General features: G+C 38.6%; 1 protein-coding gene across 1 annotated transcript in view; it reads left to right on the forward strand.

Moving 5' to 3' along the window:
• CEP128 (centrosomal protein 128) overlaps window positions 1–24,558 on the forward strand; it is a 465,435-nt gene that overhangs the window by 368,973 nt on the left and 71,904 nt on the right. The window contains exon 20 of the mRNA XM_004610293.2: window positions 14,022–14,071. Within this exon, the coding sequence (XP_004610350.2) occupies window positions 14,022–14,071 (50 nt within the window). The remainder of the gene's footprint in view (window positions 1–14,021; window positions 14,072–24,558) is intronic.

Below are 24,558 nucleotides of genomic sequence, written 5' to 3' on the forward strand. Positions count from 1 at the left end.
GTACACTTCTCTTCTATCCCCATTCCATCCTTAATCTCTGGAAGTTGACTAGACTATTCCATATTTTTATAACTTTGGGTTGTTTCTGTACCATTGTGTGTACTTTTAGCAATATAGTACTGATTCTTGTATCTATATAATAAATCTTGAAAATGAGTAAAGTGATTTTTCTCAACTCAATTTTAAATATAATTGTATGGCCAAGAAAATAGCTCAGATGCTAGAGTGTGTGGTTCTCTGTTTGATTCCTGTTGCTGATGCCCCCAAGCATCATTTGTGTTAAATGGATGCTAATTCTTCAAGTATTTGGTTGAATTTATCAGTGAAGCTGCCTGGAGATTTCTTATCTGGAGCTTCTCAATTCATTAATCCAATGTGCTCTATAGTTAACAAGACTACGGACATTGTGTATTAGGTAATTTATGGCACTTTGCTTTTTAAAGAAGTAGTTCCTTTAATCAAAACTTAAATGTGTAGGTGAGGGTTTATTTATAGTCTTCTTAATATTCTTTTGATACCTGTAGAATTTCTTGCGATATCCCATTTCATTACAAATGTTGATCATTTCTCTCTGTCACTCTCTTGATCAGTCTTAAACTACGTTTGGTGATTCCATTTGGAGCCCAATAACTGGAAATGGGGGTAAAAATTTCTATTTAAAAAAATTAATGATGTTATCAATAAACATTTTATTTATATCTTTTTTTTTTAAATCTCAAACTGTGTAAAAATTTCTCAGGAGAAAAGGAGTTGCAAGTGAAAAATGATTTAAAGCCCTTGCTACAGGACATTTTTGTTTTTGTTTGGGCTTTATGCTTATAGTTTTAAAATGCATCTGTTTGGGTTTGGGATTTTTTTCCTGAATTTTTGCAATTATTTGAAGGCATTTTGGAAAAAAAAAAGAATGAATACATATACATCATGTAATACTTATTTTTATTCTCGCTATGACACTTTATATCTTACATATATTATTCACTGATGACCCTTTATGTCTTACATATATTATTTAATACCACCACATATGATTGGTTTTGAGATAATTTGACTAATGAATAGTTACTTCATTGCTAATTTATCCAATTGATCCTTTGTATGTCCTATGTGAAGACACCCTGCCAAAAGCAATTGCTTTTTCAGCTTTCCAGGTACTGTTGTACCTTGGAACCAGATCTTTTGATGACCTCTCCCAGACTTGAGGAATATTATCCTGGGCAGCCATTAACAGTAGATCTTCTCACAGATTTTTTTGGTGTCATACAAATGCTTGGACCTTCTCTTTTCAGTTCAGGGAGATATCAGAAAGTGCAGACACATTCACAGGAGAGGTAAATCTTGTTTTTCTCATGAAGATCTTGCAAGACAAAGGGTGGTCACTGTTGGAACAAAGTAGTGGACCCTTGTCCAGTTTAGAATCCCTGAGTTTCATTCCTTTCTATTAAGAAACTGTATGACTGACAGTTTTTTGTTCTCTCTGACTTCATTCCTCATCTATAGTTATGAGGAGTTCAGGTGAGAGCAGTGGTTTCCAGTCAGCATAATTTGGAGAGTTTTTGGTCTACTGTGGTGCAACAGTTGTCTGCCATAGTGTCTACCATAGGTGAGAAATCCAGCAGATTGCTCCAAAGTCTTCCACGTCTGCTTTTTACCAAGGGAGATTCCTTTCAGTTTTTTAATCCTATATAATATATGCCTGAAATTGTATATGATTCCACTCATGGTTTTACTTTACTTTTTAAGTGAAAATCCTGGGGTTATATTATGTCATTAGTCCCTACTGTCCCTAATATCACAATATTTCTAATAACTGGTAAAGGCAAGGAAAGAAATTAACCATTGTCATCGGCATGTATTGATAGATGATCGTAGAAGCCTAGGTTTATTATTTGTGACCTCTTAATTCTTATAATTTGTTGTGATGATTAATTGCATTATATCAGATCTGTTGCACAAAAGAAAAAGGACACAAATTTACTCTTTTGAAGTGTTCAATTCTTATAAAAATTTACTGTCAGAGCACATAGAGTAACATAGAACAGGAGGGCTTAATTGGGGATTTTGTTTATTTATTTTTTGTTTTTTTGCCACAGCCAGTGGTGTTCAAGTCTTAATTTGGCTCTATACTCAGGGAGCACTCCTGGCAGTGCTCTGGGGACGATATGTGGTGCCAGGGATCAAACCCAAGTCGACCTCGTACAAGTACCCTACCCACTGTACTATCTATCCAACTCCAGGAAAGTTTAATTGTTTGGTGAGGGAGAGAAGCCATAAAATAAAATGCTTTCCTCCAAACCACCATAACTAATTCTTTATATTTTGCTACCAGGTCCATTCTCCCTAGTTCTGTTGTCATAAGTACAGCTGTGTGAAACCCGTGTTCTTTTTTTTCTCTCGAACACGCAACAGACAGTCTAGTATCGACAAAATATTTCACAGGAAAAAAAAAAGTGACTTGTCTCTAACCATTCTACAGAGGCTAAGAAAAGTTGCTGTATGATAGTGTTCATGCACTCCTACACATGATCCTCTTTCAGAAACAAATATTTATGAATTTTTCCTATATATTCTTATAGGAGTTATAAGCAGAAACTTAAAATTTCTGCTTTTTACTTAATCAAAATATTCACTTTCCTTAAAAAAAAAAAAGCAAATAAACAACCTGTCTGCTTCCTTCACTGCCAGGAACCAGAATCAAAATAAAAAAGTGTTAAACCTCCTTAAACAGCCAGACCACTAGTTGCAAAGACTGCAAAGGAAGTGGTACAAGGCTGACTTAGCCAGAAACATGGTCATGATATATTACCTTGAGTGTGCCAGAGAAATGCAGAGAAGGTAAAAAGGAAAACCCACAAAAACACCAAGCCTGGATTCTCCAGTGCCCATCTGTGCTGTCCTGCTTTTTCACTGGGACTCTCTACACGCCCCCCCCCCCCGGCCCCCAAGACTATATACAACAATTAGTTCATATCAGCTCATTTAAAGAGTTGGGACCAGTCCAGTGAAAATACGCAGGACTGCTGCCTTTTCCACCAAAAAAGACTTTCATTAACTAATTTTAATAGAGACACATTTAGCCACAGCAATTTGCATGATACTCGAATCACCATTTGTACTGAGAATAATAAAGCAAAACACTAGCATCCCAATGGTAAGCATGGAAATGGAAGTGGCCCTTCAGTCATGGTCCTGCTGATCATTTGTTCTAAAGCTGGTGGGGCAAGCAGCATGATTTTTTTTATTATGAGTTGCATTGATCACACTCATTTGTCCTGGTACTATTTTACTTCACTGCTGAGAGGTCTCATCTATATTCTCTGATATTGTTTGTACTTGGAGTACTTTCTTCTCAATGGTGCCTACTTGATATGTTTCATTGGAATAATCATTCCAAACGCATATGCTTGAAAGTATACGTAGCCAAACAGGTACACAGAGCAATGATGGAAGCTGAGAAAGGAATTTGGAAAGTCTAAGGTAAATCAAAAGTAGAGAAGCAGTAGTTAGGGAGATTATGGATATATAGAAATCAAAACCCTGATAGCTGACATCAGAGAATTGCTAAAGGAAGTCATGGCAATACAAAATGCATATTGTTAATATAGTAGAATGCAGAATGATGCGAGTAGTTTATAACTGAGAACAGGATAAAGTAGTAGGACAAGGCATACTAGAACACAGCTCTAACATAGGTGTGGCACTCTCGGTAATCTCAGACCTATGAACCTCATATCTTCAGTTATAATGAAGTATTTCCCTGTAGAATATTAAGTTTTTTCTAGCTCTAAATTCTTCAAGTTTCTGAGTAGTGATAAGATGGCTCTCCTCGACCACATTCCTGGAGACTTTTAAAAGTGACAGCTCAGGGGGCCAAGGATACAATTTAAAGAATGGAGCACACACTTGGTTTGTGTGGAACCCTATCACACAAACTTCGGTGATAGCCTTATCACCCAAGCACTTCTGGGTGTAATCCTAGTGACCTCCACAGCTATACCAACTGTTGCTAGGAGAAACCCTTGATCCCTCTGTTATACCCCACTTCTACTGGGTATACCCCTATAAAAATAATAACAATCCAAAAAGCTCATTTGTTTTGGGGACCACGCCTGGTGATGCTCAGGGCTTACTCCTGGCTCTGTGGTCAGGTACTACTCCTGACTTTGCCTGGGGGACCAAATGGGACTGAGGCTGGAACCTCGGTCAGCTGTGTGCAAGGTAAATGCCCTACTGACTATACTATCACTCTGGCCCCTAAAGTTATTTTATAAATAATTCATTATACCTATAAAACTTTAGGGGCACAGCTCTACACCTGTATAAGCTGTATCACACCTACCACAAGACTGCCCACTACTAACGGTTCTTCCCATCCTCATCACTTGTATCACTTGTCATCCAAATGCTCATCAATTTGCTTGAGTGTATGGCAGTAACGTCTCCATTCGACCCTGTCACGTGCTAGTGTAGCCCAGTGGCATCTGCTCTCTCCAGGAACACAAACATCATCAAACCATTTGCTCAGGGTCTTAATGAAGAAGTCTGCCTGTCTCATAGGTGGGCAGCCATGTGTTCTTTTGAAGTCTGGTGGAATCCAGTCAGTAACGGATCTAGTCCAGCAGTCATCTCCAAATCTCATTACATGTCTGGCCCATCTAATTTTCGACTCCTTGGCAAATAAGGCAGCATCCCTGATCCTTGATCAATGACGGAAGTCTGAACTCCGGATTCCTTCTCTCACTTGAGTGAAATGTGCTACTCCAAGCATAGTTCTTTCCATTCCTCTTTGGGAGGCCCAAATAGTGTTCTCATCCTGTTTTTGTAGGGTCTAGGTCTCTGAGGCATATGTTAGTGCAGGAAAAATGGTGGAGTCAAAATGATGTGCCCAGAGCCAGACGTTCTTTATTCTCTTAACAACTTATTTGATGCTCTTGAAGGCATTCCACGCCACTAGCTTCCTCCTGTGCTGTTCTGGCGCCAAGTCGTCCGTCATGTTGAGTTCTTGACCCAGGTATACTTAGCTACTGCATTCAGAGATGTTCGTTCCTTTGAGAGCAAAGGGAACATCAGGGACTAGTTCATTTTTCATGAACATTGTCTTGGTGAGATTCAGCTGCAGTAGATCTTTCCACACTCACAGTCAAAGCCGGCCAGCATTTGTGCCACTTGGTTTATGTTTAGTGTTATTAGAACGATGTCATCAGCGAAACAGAGGTGATGTAGTTGCGGACTGTCTATCTTCACTCCCATTCCTTTCCATTCCAGTCATCACATGACCTTCTCAAGGGTGGCACTGAAGAGTTGCGGTGAAATTGTATCACCCTGCCAAACCCCTCTCTTTATGTCACTGATCACTTCCTTGTAGAAGTGATGGATGCTTCTGATGCCAGTGTTTGTGTATTGAAAGTACAGACAGTCATTTTAGTTCTTCTTCATTTGGGCAACCTAGTTCAGCCCTGAGATTTTATCAGCCTCTCCTTGCTCATCCTTCCCAGTGCTGCCGTATAGGGGGCTCTTTCAGGATTAGGGGAATGAGGCCCACTATTGTTACTGTTTTTAGCATATCTAATACGCCATGCTTTCCAGGATCTGCCATGCAGGCGATACACTTGATAGCTTGCTGGGATCTCCGAGAGGGATGGAGGCTTTTAGGGCGGCCTCTAGTCACCCTTGCAGGTGCTTCCAGCATACTGAATGCAAGCTTTTGGTCGACTGGCATGTTGCAATGATCTGCATGCTGACAAATACGTACCTGCCTGCATCTCTGGGCAGCACTGTTGGTTCACTCTTTGCCAGTTGTCACCGTTGGCACCCCCTACCACGATGAGGGGATGAGGGGATGAACCATTGAGAGGATGAGGCAGTGAACGATCAAGGATATCCTCATTCTATAAATAGCTATAATATTTACCCAGAAAATTCAATTCTAGAAGTTAGTTTTAGTGGGTTTTTTTCTTTCTTTTTATTTTTTTTTGCTTGTGAATTTGCTTTGGTTTTTCATAATCCACATGTGAGTGGAATTGTCCTTCCCTTCTTTCTTATTTCCTTTAGCATAATCACTTCAAATTTTATCTGTTTTATTTAAAAAGGCACAATTTTATCTGATTTAATGGCAGAGTAGTGGTATCGTGAATATATGTATACCACAAGTTCATTATTGAGTCCTGTCAATGAGCATGAAGGCCAATGACCTGTTTTGAAGCTATTGTGGTCAATAGTAGTATGGCCATTGAGGTGCAGTTTTCCATTCAAATTAGTATTTTCAATATTATCCCAAATAATACAAGTAGTATTTGGGTCATATATAAATATATATATTATTTTTGGCAATTTTTCATGTTTTCAAGCCATCTTTATGTCTTCTTCGGAGAAGTGTCTGTTCATTTTGCATGTGCACGCACACACACACATATGGGTTGCCTGATTTTTTTCTTTGAATTCTCTGAATTCATTGTGTATTTTGGATATTAACACACTGTTTGATGTATGATATGTTTATACCCTCTTCCAACTATACAGTTTCCTTTTAGTCTTTGTGGAAGTATTTTTTGCTGTATAAAAGGTTTCTAATTTCAGGTCACCCATATGGTTATAATTGTTTTGTTTCCCATGTCAATGGAGTTAGGACTCTATATACAGCTCTCCTGTCAAGATCCTGAATATATAACCTTTGTTTCTTCTATTTGTTTTGTTGTTTCATCTCTATCTATATCAAAATTTTGAATTCACTATTGTTGGATAACATTGGCTTGTCCTTGCTCCTTCTGCAGGGAGCTTAGGTTTATTGAGTTACTCTCACAACAGTGCCCTTGAGGCACACCCAGTTCCATCAAGCACTAATAATCCTATATTGCTTTTCTCTTTGCTTTATGTTACTTGCATAGTTTAGAAATGTTCTTTTTATATAGACACAGGTAGAGAGTTCATGCTGTGCTTTGTAAAGTGGAAGTTAATTGACTCCCAAATAATACTTATTCCTGGGCATCCATATTTACTTGACTTAAGCCTCAGTTGCCCTTAGTTCCTAGCACTCCAAATACAGGGTCCCAACAAAAGGACTGGATGGACCCAGGGCAAGCTGTAAGCTACCCTGACATTGAAAGGGGACAAGCTAAGCACAAGTATGATAAGTTAAGAGTATGGTCATAGAACAAACTCTTTTGTGACCCAAAAAGAAGTAACTGAATAAGCATCCTGCCTGGGTTGGGAAAGACTAACCTGGCCTGAGGACTGTGATCTGGGATATACAGTGAGATGTCCCCAGGAAGAGCTAACCTTTAGGCTTAATGTATCGCTTACTGTGTTCATGCAAAATGACTAGAAATATTCATCATCATCATCATCATCATCATCATCATCATCATCATCATCATCATTATCCTGTTGATTGTCAAATTTCTCAAGTGGTCTAACGTCTCCATTCATCCTAGCCTTGAGATTTTAGAAGCCTCTCCTTACTCGCCCTTCGCAAGGATGCTGCATTGGAGGCTCTTTCAGGTCAAGGGAATGAGACTCAGCATTGTTACTAGTTTTGACATATGAATACACCATGGGAATTTTGCGAGGCTCTCACATGTGGACAGGAAACTCGATGTGTCAGGGTGTCAGGATGGCCGAGTGGTCTAAAGCGCCAGACTCTAGCTCTTCTTCCCTGCCCTGTGGATTCTGGTCTCTGAATGGAGGTGTGGGTTCGAATCCCACTTCTGACTAGAAATATTATGAGAAGTAAATTTACTATGATTGTTTAAATGGATTACTATCTGAGGAAAGGATAAAGCAATGCATGCTGGATGAAATCCCACCCTTGAGCACATCTAGTAATCTGGAGTGCTGAACCCTCACATGAGATTTTGTCCTTGAGTTAATCTCCTAGAACTTCCCCTAAAGTTTTACCTCTGTTTGTTGTTGTGACAATGTTCAGTCCCACCTATGATTTCTATATAACTATGCCGTAAGAGATAAGAGGGGTAGAGAACTTTGAGGTCTACAAAGAGACTAGAATGATGGCACTAAGATGACTGGGACTCTAATCAAAACTACGACTATGATTGTGCCGTTAGGGGAGAGATAGGACTACGCTGGGGAGGAGAGAGAAATATACTGACTGTCAATAAGCCTGGTGCCCTATTTCTCTGTTCCCCCAGTCCTTTGAGCATCCGTCACCGTGGCCGGCCAGGGGAATGGTTCTCGGCCACCAAATGCTCATGTCCTATGTGAGTCCACACTTTTTCTTTGAAACTCACAATTATTAGTTAATATTGATAATATAAAAATGTTTTTGACATTTATATATAGCGTTATAGTGACCCAGAGTTTTTTCATGTGACTGTCCAGGACCTCCTTCCCCCATACACACACATATGTGCTGAAGAAGTTTTTTATTTTTCTCCATTGTATGGTCTTAGCTCCTTTACCATAGATATATGTGTGGACTTAATTTCTGGGCTCTCTATTTTATTCCATTGATCTATATGTATATTTTTGTTCCAGTACCACACTTTTTTTATTATTATAGCTTTGTCATATAGCTTGAAGTAAGGCTCTTTTCTTTTTTTTGTTTTGTTTTATTTTTGGCTTTTTGAGTCACACCCAGCGATGCTCAGGGCTGACTCCTGGCTCTGCACTCAGGAATCACTCCTGGTGGTGCTCAGGGGACCATACGGGATGCTGGGAATCAAACCCAGGTTGGCTGCGTGCAAGGCAAATGCCCTAACTGCTGTATTATCGCTCCAGCCCCAGAAGGTGATTTTCTTGATTTTTCGACTCTCAGTGTTTCTTTGAATATTTGGGATCCCATAAAAATTCATAATTTATCTACTTCCTTGAAAATATCATTGCCATTTCGATTCCTACTGTGTTGGATCTGTTAATTATTTAGGTACAATGGCTGTTTTACTATTTATTGTTCCTGTGTATGAGCGTGGGATATCTTTGTTTATTGTGTCTTCTTTCATTTATTAATTTCTTTGAGTTATTAGTGTGTAAGTCTTTTATCTCTCTTGCTAGATTTACACCCAAGTATTTAACCTTTCTGGATGGAATTATAAAACATATTATTTTATAATTTCCCTTTTCTCTAACTCATTGTTGCATGTAGAAATGTTGCAGATTGTGTATATTACCTTGTTGAGCTCATTAACTATCTGATCACTCTCTTCCGTGGACTCTAGGATTTTCTATGTTTATTTCATTTACAAATAGGTATTTGGATTCTTTATGTACAGATGTAGATACATTTGCTTAATTTCTCTACTATATTTAAGACTCAAACTTTATTGAAGGTAATGGTGAGCTGGATCTCCTTAACTTGCTTCAGATATGAGGGGCAAGCTTTCAGGGTTTTGTTTGTTTTTCACATTCAGTATGATGTTAGCTGTGTGTTTGTCATACATGATTTTTATTTTGTGGAGGTATATTGCTTCAATTCTTAGTGTGTATTGAAAATGTATTTTTTTGTCATAAACTAATGTTAAATCTTGTATTCAACCCAAATTATATGGTTGTGTGGATTTTTTTTTATCTTTTTGTTGTTGTTCTTCTGTATCTTACTTTTGATTGAGCTATCATTCATCCCTGGGATCCCACTTACACATAGGATTCCCTGGATGTCCTAAGACTTTGTTAGGCATTTGTGCTCTTCTAGTTTAAATGAAAGTTAAAAAAAGTATTGGAAACTCAACAAAGTACTTGGGCTTCAGACAAGGGTTGATAATTTTCTTACCAACTCTCTCTTCCTTTCGAGTCTCCTTTTCTCCTTTGCCAGTTTCATTGTTGCTTAGATTCATTTAGCAAAATAGAAAATATAGTCTTAAAATTACTAGAGTAATTTCTAAGTCTGGTCATTGGAAAGAAAATATGCTTTCTTCATGGCCTTATTAGATCTTGAAAAAGAATTCCTACTATGATTACTTAGGTCATATGTTTGTGGAGATATGGTGCTCCAACTTGTCAGTTTAGGTTATGCCTAATTTTGTTTTTTGTTTTAGGGCCACTCTTCCAGTACTCCTAGCTCTGCACTAAGAGATCACTCTTGGTGGGTTTGGTGGACCATATGGGATGCTAGGAATCAAATCCAGGTTGACTGTACAAAGCAAATGTCCTTCCTGTTGTTCTATTGCTCAGGCCCCAAATTTGGGGTTAAGACATGTTAAATAGGCTTCTAGATTGAATATCCATAGGCATCACATGGAGAAGAGAACAAGTTCTTGATGGTAAAGTATGTGACACCATAGAGCGAAAATATTTTCTTTTATTTTCTTGATTTAAACTTGGATTAGGGTCAGTGGGAATGAACAAGAGAGTGTAAAACACAAAGTGTAGGTAGCAAATTTTGCTGAGCTTTACAAAATCAAGTAATACATTTGGTGTCTGCTCAGTAGGAAGAGCAGCACAGAGGCTGGAGTGATAGTACAGCAGGTAAAGCACTTGCCTTGCACATGGCCAACCCGAATTCCTTCCCTGGCATCCCTAGTGCACTGCCAGGAGTAATTGGATCAATTACTGAGTGCAGAGACAGGAGTAACTCCTGAACACTGCCTGGTGTGGCACAAAAGAGAAAAAGAAATAAAGAAAAAAAGGAAGGGAGGGAGAGGGGGAGGGAGGGAAGGAAAGAGAGAGGAAAGAAGAGAGGGAGAGAGGGAGGGAGGGAGGGAGGGAGGGAGGAAGGGAGGAAGGGAGGAAGGGAGGAAGGAAGGAAGGAAGGAAGGAAGGAAGGAAGGAAGGAAGGAAGGAAGGAAGGAAGGAAGGAAGGAAGGAAGGAAGGAAGGAAGGAAGGAAGGAAAAGGAAGGAAGGAAGGAAGGAAGGAAGGAAGGAAGGAAGGAAGGAAGGAAGGAAGGAAGGAAGGAAGGAAGGAGAAAAGAAAAAGCATCATAACCATTATGCATTTGGAGAAAACAGAGCATATTGTAGCAATTTGATTATAAAGTTATGCAAGTAGACTGAGCTTCTTTATGTTTTGCCAAACGTGTGATTTGAATTTGACTTTATGCGAGATTTAGTAGTGACCATGTATTCAATTACTCTGGGTAATTTTAGCTGAGGTATTAGGTATTTATTATACCGACTTAAGAACAAGATCAGTTTTCTGTTTTCTTTAATGATTAATGGATCCAACTACCCATCACTTCAGCTCTACCATGTCATTAAACAAGTTAATTATTTCAAGGGACTCAACTTTGTGAGCCTCCTATTAATCAGAAGTCGTGGAAGAAAATCAGAATGCATACATGGGGACATACTAGTGACCTTATTTCTCACAAATATTGTAGAGTTGGAAGATGCAAATCACCAATACCAGTGACTTAGGCATTTGCTGTTTGGGACCAGCCAGTATCCATCCCTTTCACTTCTGTTAAAAGCATCATGATACATAGAAAGTACTCCATTCTTTCAAAATCCAGAGATCTGTGTGAAGATCATTTGTTCTTGCTTTCATGGAATTTCATCATGAGTGGATTGACACAAAAATTAGGAGTATCCAGATATAAATGTCCACTAGTTCATACTGTTGACCTCTACCCACACCACTTGCTGTTCTCTGTAGTCTGCATCCTTTTATTTACTTCATGTAAATTTTAAATATGTGTCCTCCAGATACTCAGCGTCCGGTCAGAACGACAGCTATGCTTCCGTGCACTTGCTGGCAGCCAGCTGGGGCAACCAACAGGTGTCTTAAGTGGAACGAGCTTGGGCCCATGGGTTTTGTCATATAACATATGAACAAGCTATCCTGTGTTAGGGATATGTGAACAGGATAGCTTGTTCATGGGCTAGATATAGAAAGAACGATTGAAGAAACATAAACAGTTTACCAGCCTCTCAGAGTGGCTTCTGTAAGGCAGAGCTAAAACAGTGGTCTTCAACCACCAGTTCATAGACCAGTGCCAGCCTGCAGCTCTAGAAAGGTTGAAAACCCAGGGTCTACTGCAGTGGTTATTATAGCTGGTCAGTGGACCGGGGTGCATAGTGAGATGTCGGTCCTCAGGTGTAAAAAATTAAAGAATGTTGAACTAAAGAACCTGACATGCCAACTAAAATTCCCTTTGAAAAAATGCCAGCTGAACTACAGAGATGGCGCAGGAGCTTAAGTGTTTGACTTGCATGCTGCCAACCCTGGGTCCTCCCTGGCACCACATTTGTTTCATGCACTCCTCTAGATGTGACTCCTGAATACAGAGCCCGGAATAGCCTCTATGCACCTGTGAGTGTGGCCCCAAACCCCAACTTCCATATAATTTCTATGGATTTTTTCCTTGCTTTGAGTTTTCATGTGTTTTATCCATTTGTATTTTTCAAAATTAAAAAAATAACAATATAAATAGAATCCAAGTGGAAAATGTAGTATAACTATAGCTATTGGTAGATGAGACAATAATATACATAACAACTCTCCCTACGGCCTTGGCAAATATCTCAGAGGACTGGAGTACACTGCATGTGGGAGGTGCTCTTTTGGCCCCTGGCACATGATCCCCTGAGCATTGCCAGAAGGAAATCCTGAGCACTGAGCCAGGAGTAGCCCTAGGTTTGACCCCAAAACAAAACAAACAAAACAAAATCTCCCTCGTACATCAGCAAGCTCATTTTTGTTACCGTAATTATCAAAATGTTGGGAGCATAATAAACTCTTTTATGGGATATAGAGCATAACTTTTTTTTCATGACACCATTCATTGTATCTTGAGGTAATTGCCTGCAATTTCTCCCTTAACATGCAGTCTAAAAGGGTCATGCCATCAATTATATCACCTGTCCAGTCTCCTGAGGTTTCAGTGTATTGCCCACTCATTTATGGAATATTCCAGTTACTTGACTACTCACACTAGCACCACTTCCTACTGCATCTCATACAATATTTTGTATGAGACATTTGCATTTGCCTTTCTGATATACATATAATTACATATGTGTGTAATTTCTGGAAGATACAGTTTCCTTTTATGCAGCAAGCCTGTTGGTAAGCTATATCAATCACAGTGTACAACAAATACTAATATTAATGTGCTCTGCTGTAGGTGTTTCTTTTTCTTTTTTTCTTTTTTTTTTGCTTTTTTGGGTCACACCCGCCAATGCACAGGGGTTACTCCTGGCTCTGCACTCAGGAATTACCCCTGGAGGTGCTCAGGAGACCATATGGGATGCTGGGAATCGAACCCGGGTCGGCCGCGTGCAAGGCAAATGCCCTACCCGCTGTGCTATGGCTCCAGCCCCTGTAGGTGTTTCTTGCCAGTTTTCATCCAAGTTCTGACTCCGCCCAGAGCTCTTTAGTTTTGTGAGATCTAATAAGATCATAGCACGGGGTGGTATAGCTGCAGGCAGAAGATTCTGCTGCCAAATATATGTTCCTTTATAACAAACTCATAAATTAATCTGGGGCCCTGAGATACCATGGTTATATACATGCATTTAGGAAAAGCCTCTTCAGTTGACTACCTTCCCTTCCAGCCACTAACTTCTCTGAGATGGTGCCAGACTCTTGGTCAGATAACTTCAGTGCTTCCCACCTGCTCAGTGTGAAATGATAATTAATATGATTCTACGATTAGGGTGGTATTCTACTTTCATTAACAACACCCATTATTCCAGGGTGTTTTCATTTGGTTATAAAATTTGACTCTGGCGGTGGGGCTTGACTTGAGAGCATAATTTAAGAAAAAATGGTTTATTTCTGATTTTTCTTTCAAAAGAAAAACAGTTTTTTTAAGAGATCATTTTGTGTTACTTTTGAGTTACATAAGTACTGGGAAAATTACTAAAATATTGCTCTGATCTGGGATTTGTAAGTAATTTTGCCTTATTTCTAGTATCTCCAACAGACAGGGCCTTGCAGGGCACGTCATCAAGAATAATATAGAGCAGTGCCACATACATGTCTTCATTTCTTGTGCACGATTAAACTTCAGTCACCAGTTCTCTTCCCATGTAACAGTTTACACAAGCTACTGGCTGAACTGGGTACGATAATTAGCAGCAATCCATTTTGTTTTATGTTGATGGAAATTCTCCTTTTTTTTTTTAATTGTAGATCTGCTGGAGGAGTCACACAGAAAAGATGAAGAAATGGAATCTCTGCAGGTAAAATAAATTCTGTAATAGGGCAGCTATCCTTGGGATGAAAACATTTGTTTTTATGCTCACTTAACTTTTAATAATCAAAGCCAATAATGGCCACATTCAGACAACTGTGGCAAACACGGTGAAAAATACATCAAATTTTCAGAGTCCAAGTTGGAATTTGCTCCCTTTTAGCGGTGTTTGAGAACATTTATAATCTTCTCCAGCAGGACGCCAGCTCAGCCTCTGTGCTCCTCTTTGAAAGGGGCCTTTATTCCTTGGTATAGCTTCATAGGAGCTGCAGCATCAGGAAATGAGCGCAACATCCTTCAAAATAATTTTCCCTCAGACAGGGCTGATGAATGGGGATGAATTCATGGAATCTGCGTTTTCAAGTATAAGGCAAAAAAGTATTCTGACTTCATAAAAGTCCTCTCCCAGTGACCAGCCCAGAATGTTCACCTACACGTGGAGTTTAAGACTTACCTCATATGCTTCTCCATTCTGTATGGATTTATCATACATATTTCTTCGATCAGAAAAGTAGATCTTAAAGATTGCAGTAGAATTGGGTATGTGCATGGTCTGAGCAGCGGGTGTGAAGATGGCATTTGACAGATCTCTCTTCTCCACTAGACTAACTTACAGAGGGGCAGCGCGGGTATCAGTCTCTGTGAGGGTGAAGTCACATGACAGAGTATCAGGTAGTACTCAGTGAGTAACAGTATCAGTTAAGCTCACATGAAAGAAGCAGTTCACCTAAAATCATACTGGGGATTAAGAATAGCAAATGCTGGGGCTGACGCAAGAGTATAGCTGATGGGGTGTTTGGCTTACACGTGGCTGAGCTGGGTTCAATCCCCAGCACCCCACATGTTCCCCCAAGCACTGCCAGGAGTAACTGCTGAGTGCAAGAGCCAGGAGTGACCCCTGAGCATTGCTGGGTGTGACTCAAAAAGCAAAAATTATAATAATAATAATTTTTTTAAATTAAAGGAATTAAAAAAAAAAACAGTAAATGTGTTGAACAGTTCAAGTGCTTGCTGGGCCTGGAATAGCATGGCAAAGCAGGAGAGGAAACTAATATCACAAACTGGCCAGGTGCTTCAGGCATAAAGATGATTGTTTATGGGGAAAAAAACGGGAGCTGGACTCTTTCCATCTGATCATGTTTTTGCTTGGTATTTAAAGAAATTTATGTATTAGTTTGAAAAGGAAAAAGTGTTCTGTATACCTAATAAAAATGACCCATGTTGTTCTCAGTTTTGTACACATTACATTTTTTTTTAACACCATGAGCTAGAATCGAAAGAAAGATCCTTGGTTGATCCAGTCAGGAGTTGCATAAAATCTCCTGTATAGCCTTACTCTATCTCTGAGGCATTAATATCAACAGTGCTTGTCTTAAGAAAACACTAGATATGTATACAGACAAGGTATTTTCAAGTATTTTAGTTAGGCCTTGTGTTTGCCTTTGATTCCACAATGCCACATATATAGACACATTTATTCAGTACATAGTACCTATCTGGCCTTTTGACATGATAGCCCAAGCTGTTTTAAACTTATTTCTCTCACAATACAAATGTTGGAGCCAATAATCCTGATAAAAATAAAATTGCTCATATTGCTTCTCAAATATTTATTAAGTGCTGGCAGCATACTTGACCAAAATGTTCATCAAATGCAGTGGAATGCTCCAGCCAACTAACCATGGGCATTTATTGATGCAGAGTAGCCATTATGATCCCTCATAGCACAAGAACCAAATGTTGGCACTTTGTGATGGCAATTAGTGCCCAACACTAACAATGCTTTATTAAGGATAAAGAAGGAGCTGGCACCCTCAGCAGTACACAGTGTGCAGGCCCATATGCAGAGAGTCTGTCCTTTTAAAGATTAGAGGGAAAATTCATCAGAGAAGCATTGCACGGTGGGCTTCGATACTCATATCACTGGTGATAGTTTGAGAGCACTATTGCAGCAGATAGTAAGAGCCTGGCAAGCTACCTGTGGCGTACTCGATATGCCAGAAACAGTAACAATAAGTCTCATTCCCTGACCCTGTAAGAGCCTCCAATCATTGGGAAAGACGAGTAGGAGAGGCTGCTAAAATCTCAGGGCTGAGTGTAATAGAGACATTACTGGTGCCCGCTTGGGTATATCGATGAACAACGGGAGGACGTGATATAGTGATACAGTGATTGCAGCATATAGTTGAGCTCCTTTATACACATCAGAGGACTTTGGGAACAAGAAGAGAAATATTTAATTTTAAAAAAATCATAGCAATCATAGCACTAAGGGTTAGATATCGACAACTTGGAACTGGAAGTTTTGGCTCTGCTTCTGAGTCACTTAGTAACCTTGAGTAGCTCAATTAACTTTGCCGTGCCTATTTTCTTCATCTATAATATAAAATCATAAAACTGTCTTCTAGAAGTATTAAGTGTAGATTAGACTATCCCAGCAGAGAGAGCTAAATATTTAATTCCAATTTTCAGTGTTAGTAAATCCCCATGTTTCCAAATTGGAGTCAAATCTATTTACTCATTATCATCTTATAATTACATAGAACAGACATTCTGCATTTAGTATTAACCTCCTTAATGGCAAGGGTATTTATCTACAAACCCTTTCCTGTAAGCAAAAAGGTCTTCACGTACTCATCGAACAAATAGTTACAGTGCACCACGTCTGTGCAAGGCATATAAAGCAAGCTGCTTGGCTGGGGTTGCTTCTTCTGGCCACCTAGACCTTCCTAGATAAATTAGAAGAATGACAGAGTATAGGAATATGTGAAAATATCTTTTGGAGTTTATGATAAAATATCAAAAATCATATTAGAGGCAATACACGTGTCGTTGTAGGAACATATCACATGAATGCCACTCTTTGGGAGGCTGGGTGAAATATAGAGTTAAAATTGGGTGGGTGAGCTGCACTGAATGCAATCCAAATCTGCATCATACAGAAAATCGTTCTTTAAGTGATTGGTTTGAGTTCATATTGGCAGGTTTGACTTGAAGGAAAGAATTATCGCTGTATGAGATTGATGTAAAAGAAGCCATCAATTTCACGTCCAAGGAACTTAAACAAGTTTAATGTGCTAGAATGTAGGTAGAGTGGCTGAAAGAGGAGAGGCAAGGGGGGAGTTTATAGGGTAAACAGTCCCTAATGAGGTAAACATAGATGTACCCTGTAAACTCTAAAGCAGTGCTCTTCAACCATCAGTCCACAGACTGGTGCTGGTTCATAGCTATAGAAAGGTTGAAAACCACTGGTCTACTGCTTTGTTTTGGTCACAACTGCCAATCAACCTCGTATGCAGTACTGTGCCAGCCCATCGTGTAAAATGTTTGAAGAACGCTGGTCTAAAGGATCTCATAAAGGATTTAGGAATTTACCTGTGACATCTGAGAAACCCATTCATGTTTTTAAAAGTTTTTAAAATGAATTAAAAAAAAGATTGGTAACAGCAGTAAAATTAAAAATAATTGGGCTATAGTGACCAAGATAAAGTACAGGGGTTAAAATCACATTTGCCATCTTGCCTGCACCTGGTCCTGGTTCTATCACATGTGGTGAGAACAGGGTGGCAAGACATGATAGTGACCGGGCGGGGTAGAAGCAGAGTGTGTGAAGAGGAATGAGTTGTTTCTGAGTGTATTTTAGGATATAATAGTTCATGAACTTTAAGATTGGTTGCTAAGACTCAAAAAACAGGAGTTAAGAATGACTCTTGATTGAGCATCCTCATGAATGGTTGTGTTAGTGGGGTATGGGAGAGTTGATTAGTAGAGTTTTTGATATTTTATCTTTGGGCTCTTGCAACATCCAGATGTCAATTTGAAAAGAACAATTTATATAAGTTTAGAAATAAGGAAAGAGTTTCACTTGACAATCAGACATTGGGATCATCAAACATGGTCACCATCTGATAAGGATAATTCTCTGTCATCAGAGCAATGACAACTCCCAGAGAAACTATGTAAAATAAAGATACATAACCTGAAGTCAGAACTCTAGGGAACACCAACACTTTAAGAACAGGCTAAGAATAAAAATCCTGTAAGGATATAAAATTTCAGGAGAGAATAGTGAAGCTGAGTGAAGAATATTTCAAAGGGAAATAATAAACTGAATAAATATATGTTAAATCCTTGAGTCCACTTACTTAAATTAGGTTTTATTTTTTTTTATTTTTTTTTTAAAAGTTTACTCTTTATTACAGTTATTATATTCTTTTGTTTTGTTTTGTTTTTTGCTTTTTGGGTCACACCTGGCGGTGCACAGGGGTTACTCCTGGCTCTGCACTCAGGAATCACTCCCTGGCGGTGCTCAGGGGACCATATGGGATGCTGGGAATCGAACCCGGGTCGGCCGCGTGCAAGGCAAACGCCCTACCCGCTGTGCTATCGATCCAGCCCCTTAAATTAGGTTTTATAATAAAACTTTTCCATACAATGAATTGTACTTTTCTATCGTCCCTATGATGAAATTTTCATGTTTTGCACTTCCCATAGATCCAGAAACTTAGTACTGGTGTCTCACCATAGTTGCTATCCAATAAGTCTTTGGCTAAATAAACAAATGACTGACACTCTACTGCACACTTATTTACCTAAAGCTTATTCTTGGTTTTGTCTAAAGTCTACCAGTTCAAACATGGTCATTCCTATCCTAGAGTTCATTTTATGTTTAAAATTTGGAGTTGGGACAGTCACTTCAATATTTATGCATACACACATACATATACACACACACTCCCTTGTTGTTGTCCTGCTTTCTCTCTCTCTCCCCCCTCTCTCCCTCTCTCTTCTTTCCCTCTCTCTCCTCTCTCTCTTTTTCTTTCTCTCTCTCTCTCACTGTTCAAGTGTAGTATTAAAATAAAAGTTTGATAATGATCACCTTGGCAGGAGTGCTAAGCATTGGTGAGTAAGGAAAAGTATAAAATGGTATTGGGGCAGGCATCAGAGAGTACTTTTAGTCTTTGAAGAATAACAAACAATAGGTGTGCACATATTTCATGTAGCTGGTAATTACCAGCTTTTCAGGTTGTAACTTAACAATGTCTAGCTTGGGGTTCTTTTGTGTCTGACCTTCACTGGCAGTGACAGTGAATGCTGCTCTTCTAAAAAGTTAGAGTGTCGTCAGAGTCCTGTCTGCATGTGGGTTTCCAAGTGCACTGACACAGGCAAATCCCTTCCTCAGTCCGCTGCAGATAAGTTGTTTTAAATAGATACAAAAGGTAATCTACGTGTTTTCAATTTAGTAGAAAAGTCTTCAGTGACTGACACCTCGTAAGTGGTAGTGAGAGCTGCTGCTATTGTTTTATTTGCTTGTTTGTTAACATTTTAAAGAAATTATCCACCTATCTGGTTCCCCTTTCCTCAGTGTCTTGCTTTTTTTCATATTATTTTCTGAATCCCCAAATTTTGAAGCCAAGCCCAACAAAAGACTGCTGTGCTTAATTGTGATAAGCGTCAGAATGCTGCCTATCCGAGCCATTAAAGTGTCTTCGAGACTCAAGTACCCCTCTTACTACGCCAAATTACTAGCATTTCACTTTTTTCTTTTCAAATGGCATAAAACTCGACATTTTGAACATGATTTTTTTTCCCTATGCATTTTCCTTTTACTGGGTCATTTTTCGGTCATCTTGGGGTACTCCCCATATCTATAAATTGAGGATGATGACAATTCTAGTTTTCTAGGACTAGTGGAAAAATTAACAATGATAAGAAACATGTGAAACTCTGTGCCTGACAGGTCTTCCATTTTACTAACAATGCACGACTGTTCATTTGCATGTAATACATGTGCAAGACCTGAAGCTAGCTGCTAGCTTAGTAGGACTTTAGCAGTCCAGGCCCCTGATGTCGGAGGTCATTCATTTCTTATCTTTCTCCTTCTGTCTTTCTCTGTTTTCTCCCCATCTGTTACACCATCTTCCTTGTAGGAGCACACAGGATTTTAAATTCAGCTTATGGTCAGATTTAACCTAAACAGTATCACAGCCACTAAATAGAATGAATGTGTCAAACAAATCACAGTGTAGCAGGAATAAAATTGATTTTACATGGCTGATACATTACATGGGGGTTCAATCTAACTAAAGGGTAAAATGAAAACATTTTCGTTGTACGAACTGTATTATTACCGGTATTCCAGATAATGTTTTGTATCAAGATTTTCATTAGAAATTGGCTGAACACTTTGTTTAATTTAAAAAAAAGTTGATTTTAAAAAGTTATATATTTTATTTTGAGACATCCAAAAGCTGTCCTTTAGCTATGCCCTCAGAAATATTGAGCAATATTACCAACAAGTTATTTTTTATATAATTCATAATTACTTCAAAGAATTATCCCTCTCTCTCTAAATAGCTCTTAAAAGTATTCTTGAACCATCCTTTTGAAAGGTTTGATTTTTTTTAGACCTTTTTTGGGCAGTAATTGGGCAGATGTTTGATTTCTGGTTCTATCACTCTAGCAATATTTAGGCAAAAGCCTTGAAATGAGCAGAGCAGAAAAGACCATCTTTCCTTCAGCCATTATTTTATTTCAGTTGCTTACGAGTAGCTTATGGCAGCACAAATTTGAGGGGCGTGGGAGGGGGGATCTCCATTTCTTTGTTCTTTAGGAACAAACCTAATACATATTAATATAGGAGTTTTATAATAGGGAAAAGAATTTCAGTGTGGAGTGGCAGACACATTGTTGGAGCTAAACTGGGGGGGGGGGGGAATAAAACCACCAGAGACAAAAGACTGAAGGGCAAATAAATTGCCCTGGGAAGATGCTGACAGTACAGTATTTTAACATCTAGTCCCTGGAGATGTCAGTTCTCCCAATAAACAGCCATGTGATAATCAGGGCTAGTCACACACCAACTGGATAATTTCCACGGTTTTGTGTGTCTTGCTTGAGTAGAGAATACAGCTTGTACCCTGAAGCCACACAGTGGTTTTGGAGATTTCCAAGTGTGGCTAGCAGTCCAGGGATAAGGCAGCTAAAACTCCCCGAGTTTCTTTAGCAGGGAATGTGAGGTGTAGTCGGACACTGTGTTCTGTCCCTGTATTGCCAGGGGGAAAAAAAAGAAAAAGAGAGTTGGTTAAAGCATGTCTTACATTTCCCCAGAAATTCTAACTTGCTTAGGAGATATAAAGTGCATTCTCAGAAGTCCTGATTTGAATACACTGATAAATTGGGATTGACTATTAAACTTTTTATTAAACTGGAAAAGAACGCAGTCTCCCGTTCATCCCTGGGGTTACTGATAAAAGTTGTAATGCTGGAAGTGGAAATATACCGCATACCTGCTTACTCTTCCCAAGGTGCATTCTTGAAAAAGTAGATTGTCATTGAGTTTCTCTATTTCTTTGTCTGACATGATGAAAGGGGGAGCGGGGGAGAACTATGCAAACCAAAACATGAGTGATGGTGAAGCATAGAGGGCCATTGTAACACGGCCACTTTCAGGACTAGGATATTTAATGACTCATTAAAATCTCTATTTTCTCAAAAGGTGAGGAGACTTACCATGTTCTTTAATTTCATATGAGGTCTCAGCAGAGATAAATGTTAGTAGGCAGCAGCGGGGTTAAGCAGGGGTCTCAGCCAATTAGATTTGCACATTTCCGTTTACTATGTCAAGAAGTCTCTAGGGAGCAGGCAGCCGGGCTCAGTAAAATAGCTTCCACTCAAAATTTTAGTGATCATTAAATTTTATCACCCTATTTTACCTGAAATTTACAACTTAATTTTAATTCCAAATTTATGACAGAATAAAACTGGAAGACAGATTACCCAAAGAATGGGGTAGTCTTACATCTAAATATGGAAATTGACCGACTAGAGTAGATCATTTTCTCTTGACAACAAAAATCCAAACAAGATCGGTTCTGAGGCGCTCACATGATGCAAAGCACACATTTTAAGGACTCTGCAGTGCTTTGAGTCAAACTTCCAAAAAAGGCCTCTGAAGAAAGCAGATGCCACATAGGAACATGAAAAAAAAAAAAAAGCAAACACAAACAACAAAGACAAGTACAGTCTTTAAACTCAAATTCCCAGATTTTACCCTGTGACACAAAGCTTTTTCAATAATTTGATAATGACCGTCCTTACAGATTTTTGTAAATTGTTCCCACAAGGGAAGAAATTATTTTGTGTCTCCAAACACTATCCTCTTTGCAGCTGATTTCATGAAAAGCAATTCTTAGTGCCTTTATTGGCATCGGAGCGCTATGCTCCATAGGCACTCCAGCTAATGCAAACAGCAGCGTATGTTCTCTTGTGGAAAATGAGAACCATTTATGCACATTATGATGTTTTTGCAGTGTTGAGTTTGCTGCGGAGATGTGTCATCTCTCCAGAGTCTCAACTGTCCCTTACAATTTGCAACCACTTCATTTGGGCTACAGAGTTTAAAGAGATATAGGCATCTGGTCTTCATAGGTTCCTGAATGAGAAAAGTAAAGCGTGATCAAATCCAGACAGGTTCTAATTACTTGAACACCACTGCCCTGTATGTCTCCTCTTCTCGTCACATCCCTCATCTCAACTCATCAACGCTAACTCGGGGCAGATAACCAATGTGTCTTTGTCTATTCAGGCTGCTGGAACCAGAATATGAGAACTGGTTTAAACATGGAACATTTAGTTCTCACAATTCTGGAAGTTGGGGAGTAAAAGCTCCAAAAAAATTCAGTGTCTGATGACACTCTACTGCCAGGTTCATAAAAACTGAAAGCAGAGGGTGCTGTGAAGTTTCTTTTGTTAATCAGGACACTGTCCTGTTCATGGGACCCCTATCCTCATAATAGAAATATTCCATATATGCCCACCTCCTAATATTATCATTTGGGGTTTAGGGTTTTGATTAGTGATATTTAGTGGGACACAATATTCTATTTAAATATATCATGGTCTCCATTTTGTCTTCCACCTCCTCTTGTATTTCTTCCATGGTTAACAGTTACAGAAAGTAACCCTTTGGGTAAAGACTAGTCTACAACAGATTTAGAAACAAATGTTCAGCAGAAATACATTTTTAGTTGAACAGTCTGGATGGACTCATAAACCAAAACTGAGTTGCTAAGCATTAATTGGACACTACTGGAAATAGCTTATAGCTCTCACTTTGAAACTTATCTCCCATCCCCATCTCTGGTTCATTTTCCAGAATATAAGCCAAAAACTTAGAGTAGTTTCCTTGCTTAGGATCTTGGAGCTTACTACTGTGTTTCAATATATTAAAAAATACTTGCTTAACAGTTAATTCCCATCAAGATTATAATAAATTGACATCAAGGGGTAATGGTCTCTGCATCAAAGTAGAAGATAAAAATCACCATCTGACTTGTTAAAGATTTATATTAATACTTCCCTGAATGACTTCTGTGGTACATTTTGTGTTAAAATATGAATATTGTCTTTACAACAATTCCTTAAAGTAGACATTGTTTTCATTGAACAGATACAGAAGCAAATGGACATAGCTTGCTCAGCTATTAGCAGGCAGGGTTTGCACCTGTGCTGGAATCTGTCTGGCTTCTATAACAGTACTCTGAAATGCCTCGTGAACTTGCAAAGAACAGAACTTATGCATTTTTGTTCCCGACTTTTCTTTCTTTTCATTTCTTTCTTCGTATAAGAATGATTCTTTAGCAAACATAATAATTAAGCGCTTAGTTTGGCAAAATATTCACTTGCTACCTCCTAAAATATGAAACTAAATAATTTTTAGAATGTGCATTAAGTAAGAAGGCCTTACTGGAGACATTAATAATAATAATAATTACACGTCATAGAGTTTTTATACAGCTTTAAAATGAGAGAAAGAGCCATTTACATGTGAACAAAAATTTTAATTGCTGGTACTTGATTATGAATAATCCAGTAATCCTGAACACTTCTAGGAAGGAGAAAGGATCATTTTTCTTTTTCCATTCTGTACCTTTTCTTTTTGCTTAGTCATCAAGTTTTAAATAAACAGACTGAAGAAATTTGTTATTAAAGCCCTCCTCAGGCTTCTTCAATTTCAGTTTTAAACCAGGTTCAAAATATTCTGGCAAAAATTAAAAGCAACACTGAAAACAATTTGCATAAATTTTAAATTGGGAAAAAAGTGATAAAACTGAAGTAAGCTGAAAAAATAACCAATAAGCATCTTATATTTTTTGTCTTTTCATCACTATCAGAATTATTTTGGTTTTAAGTATTTGCTTCTGAAGAATACTAGTTCTTGCAGAGCATTTGTATTAAATTTAGGGCCCTAAATTTAATTTGTTAGAAGTTTAACATTTTATTTTTAAAAGTGTGAAGACTTATTAGCCTGATAGTAAATAACATTTAATGTCCGTTAACAATATTTTTGTACTTATAAAAGAAAATGGAAAAATATTGCCTACTGGGCCCTCCAAGCCTTTAATACCTTCCACTGCTTCCAGTTTGGATCTCTAGTTCTCTTTTTCACTGTTAGGGAAAAGAAAAATTTTCAAT

Source organism: Sorex araneus, chromosome 3, assembly GCF_027595985.1.
Source record: "Sorex araneus isolate mSorAra2 chromosome 3, mSorAra2.pri, whole genome shotgun sequence".
Classification (NCBI taxonomy): domain Eukaryota; kingdom Metazoa; phylum Chordata; class Mammalia; order Eulipotyphla; family Soricidae; genus Sorex; species Sorex araneus.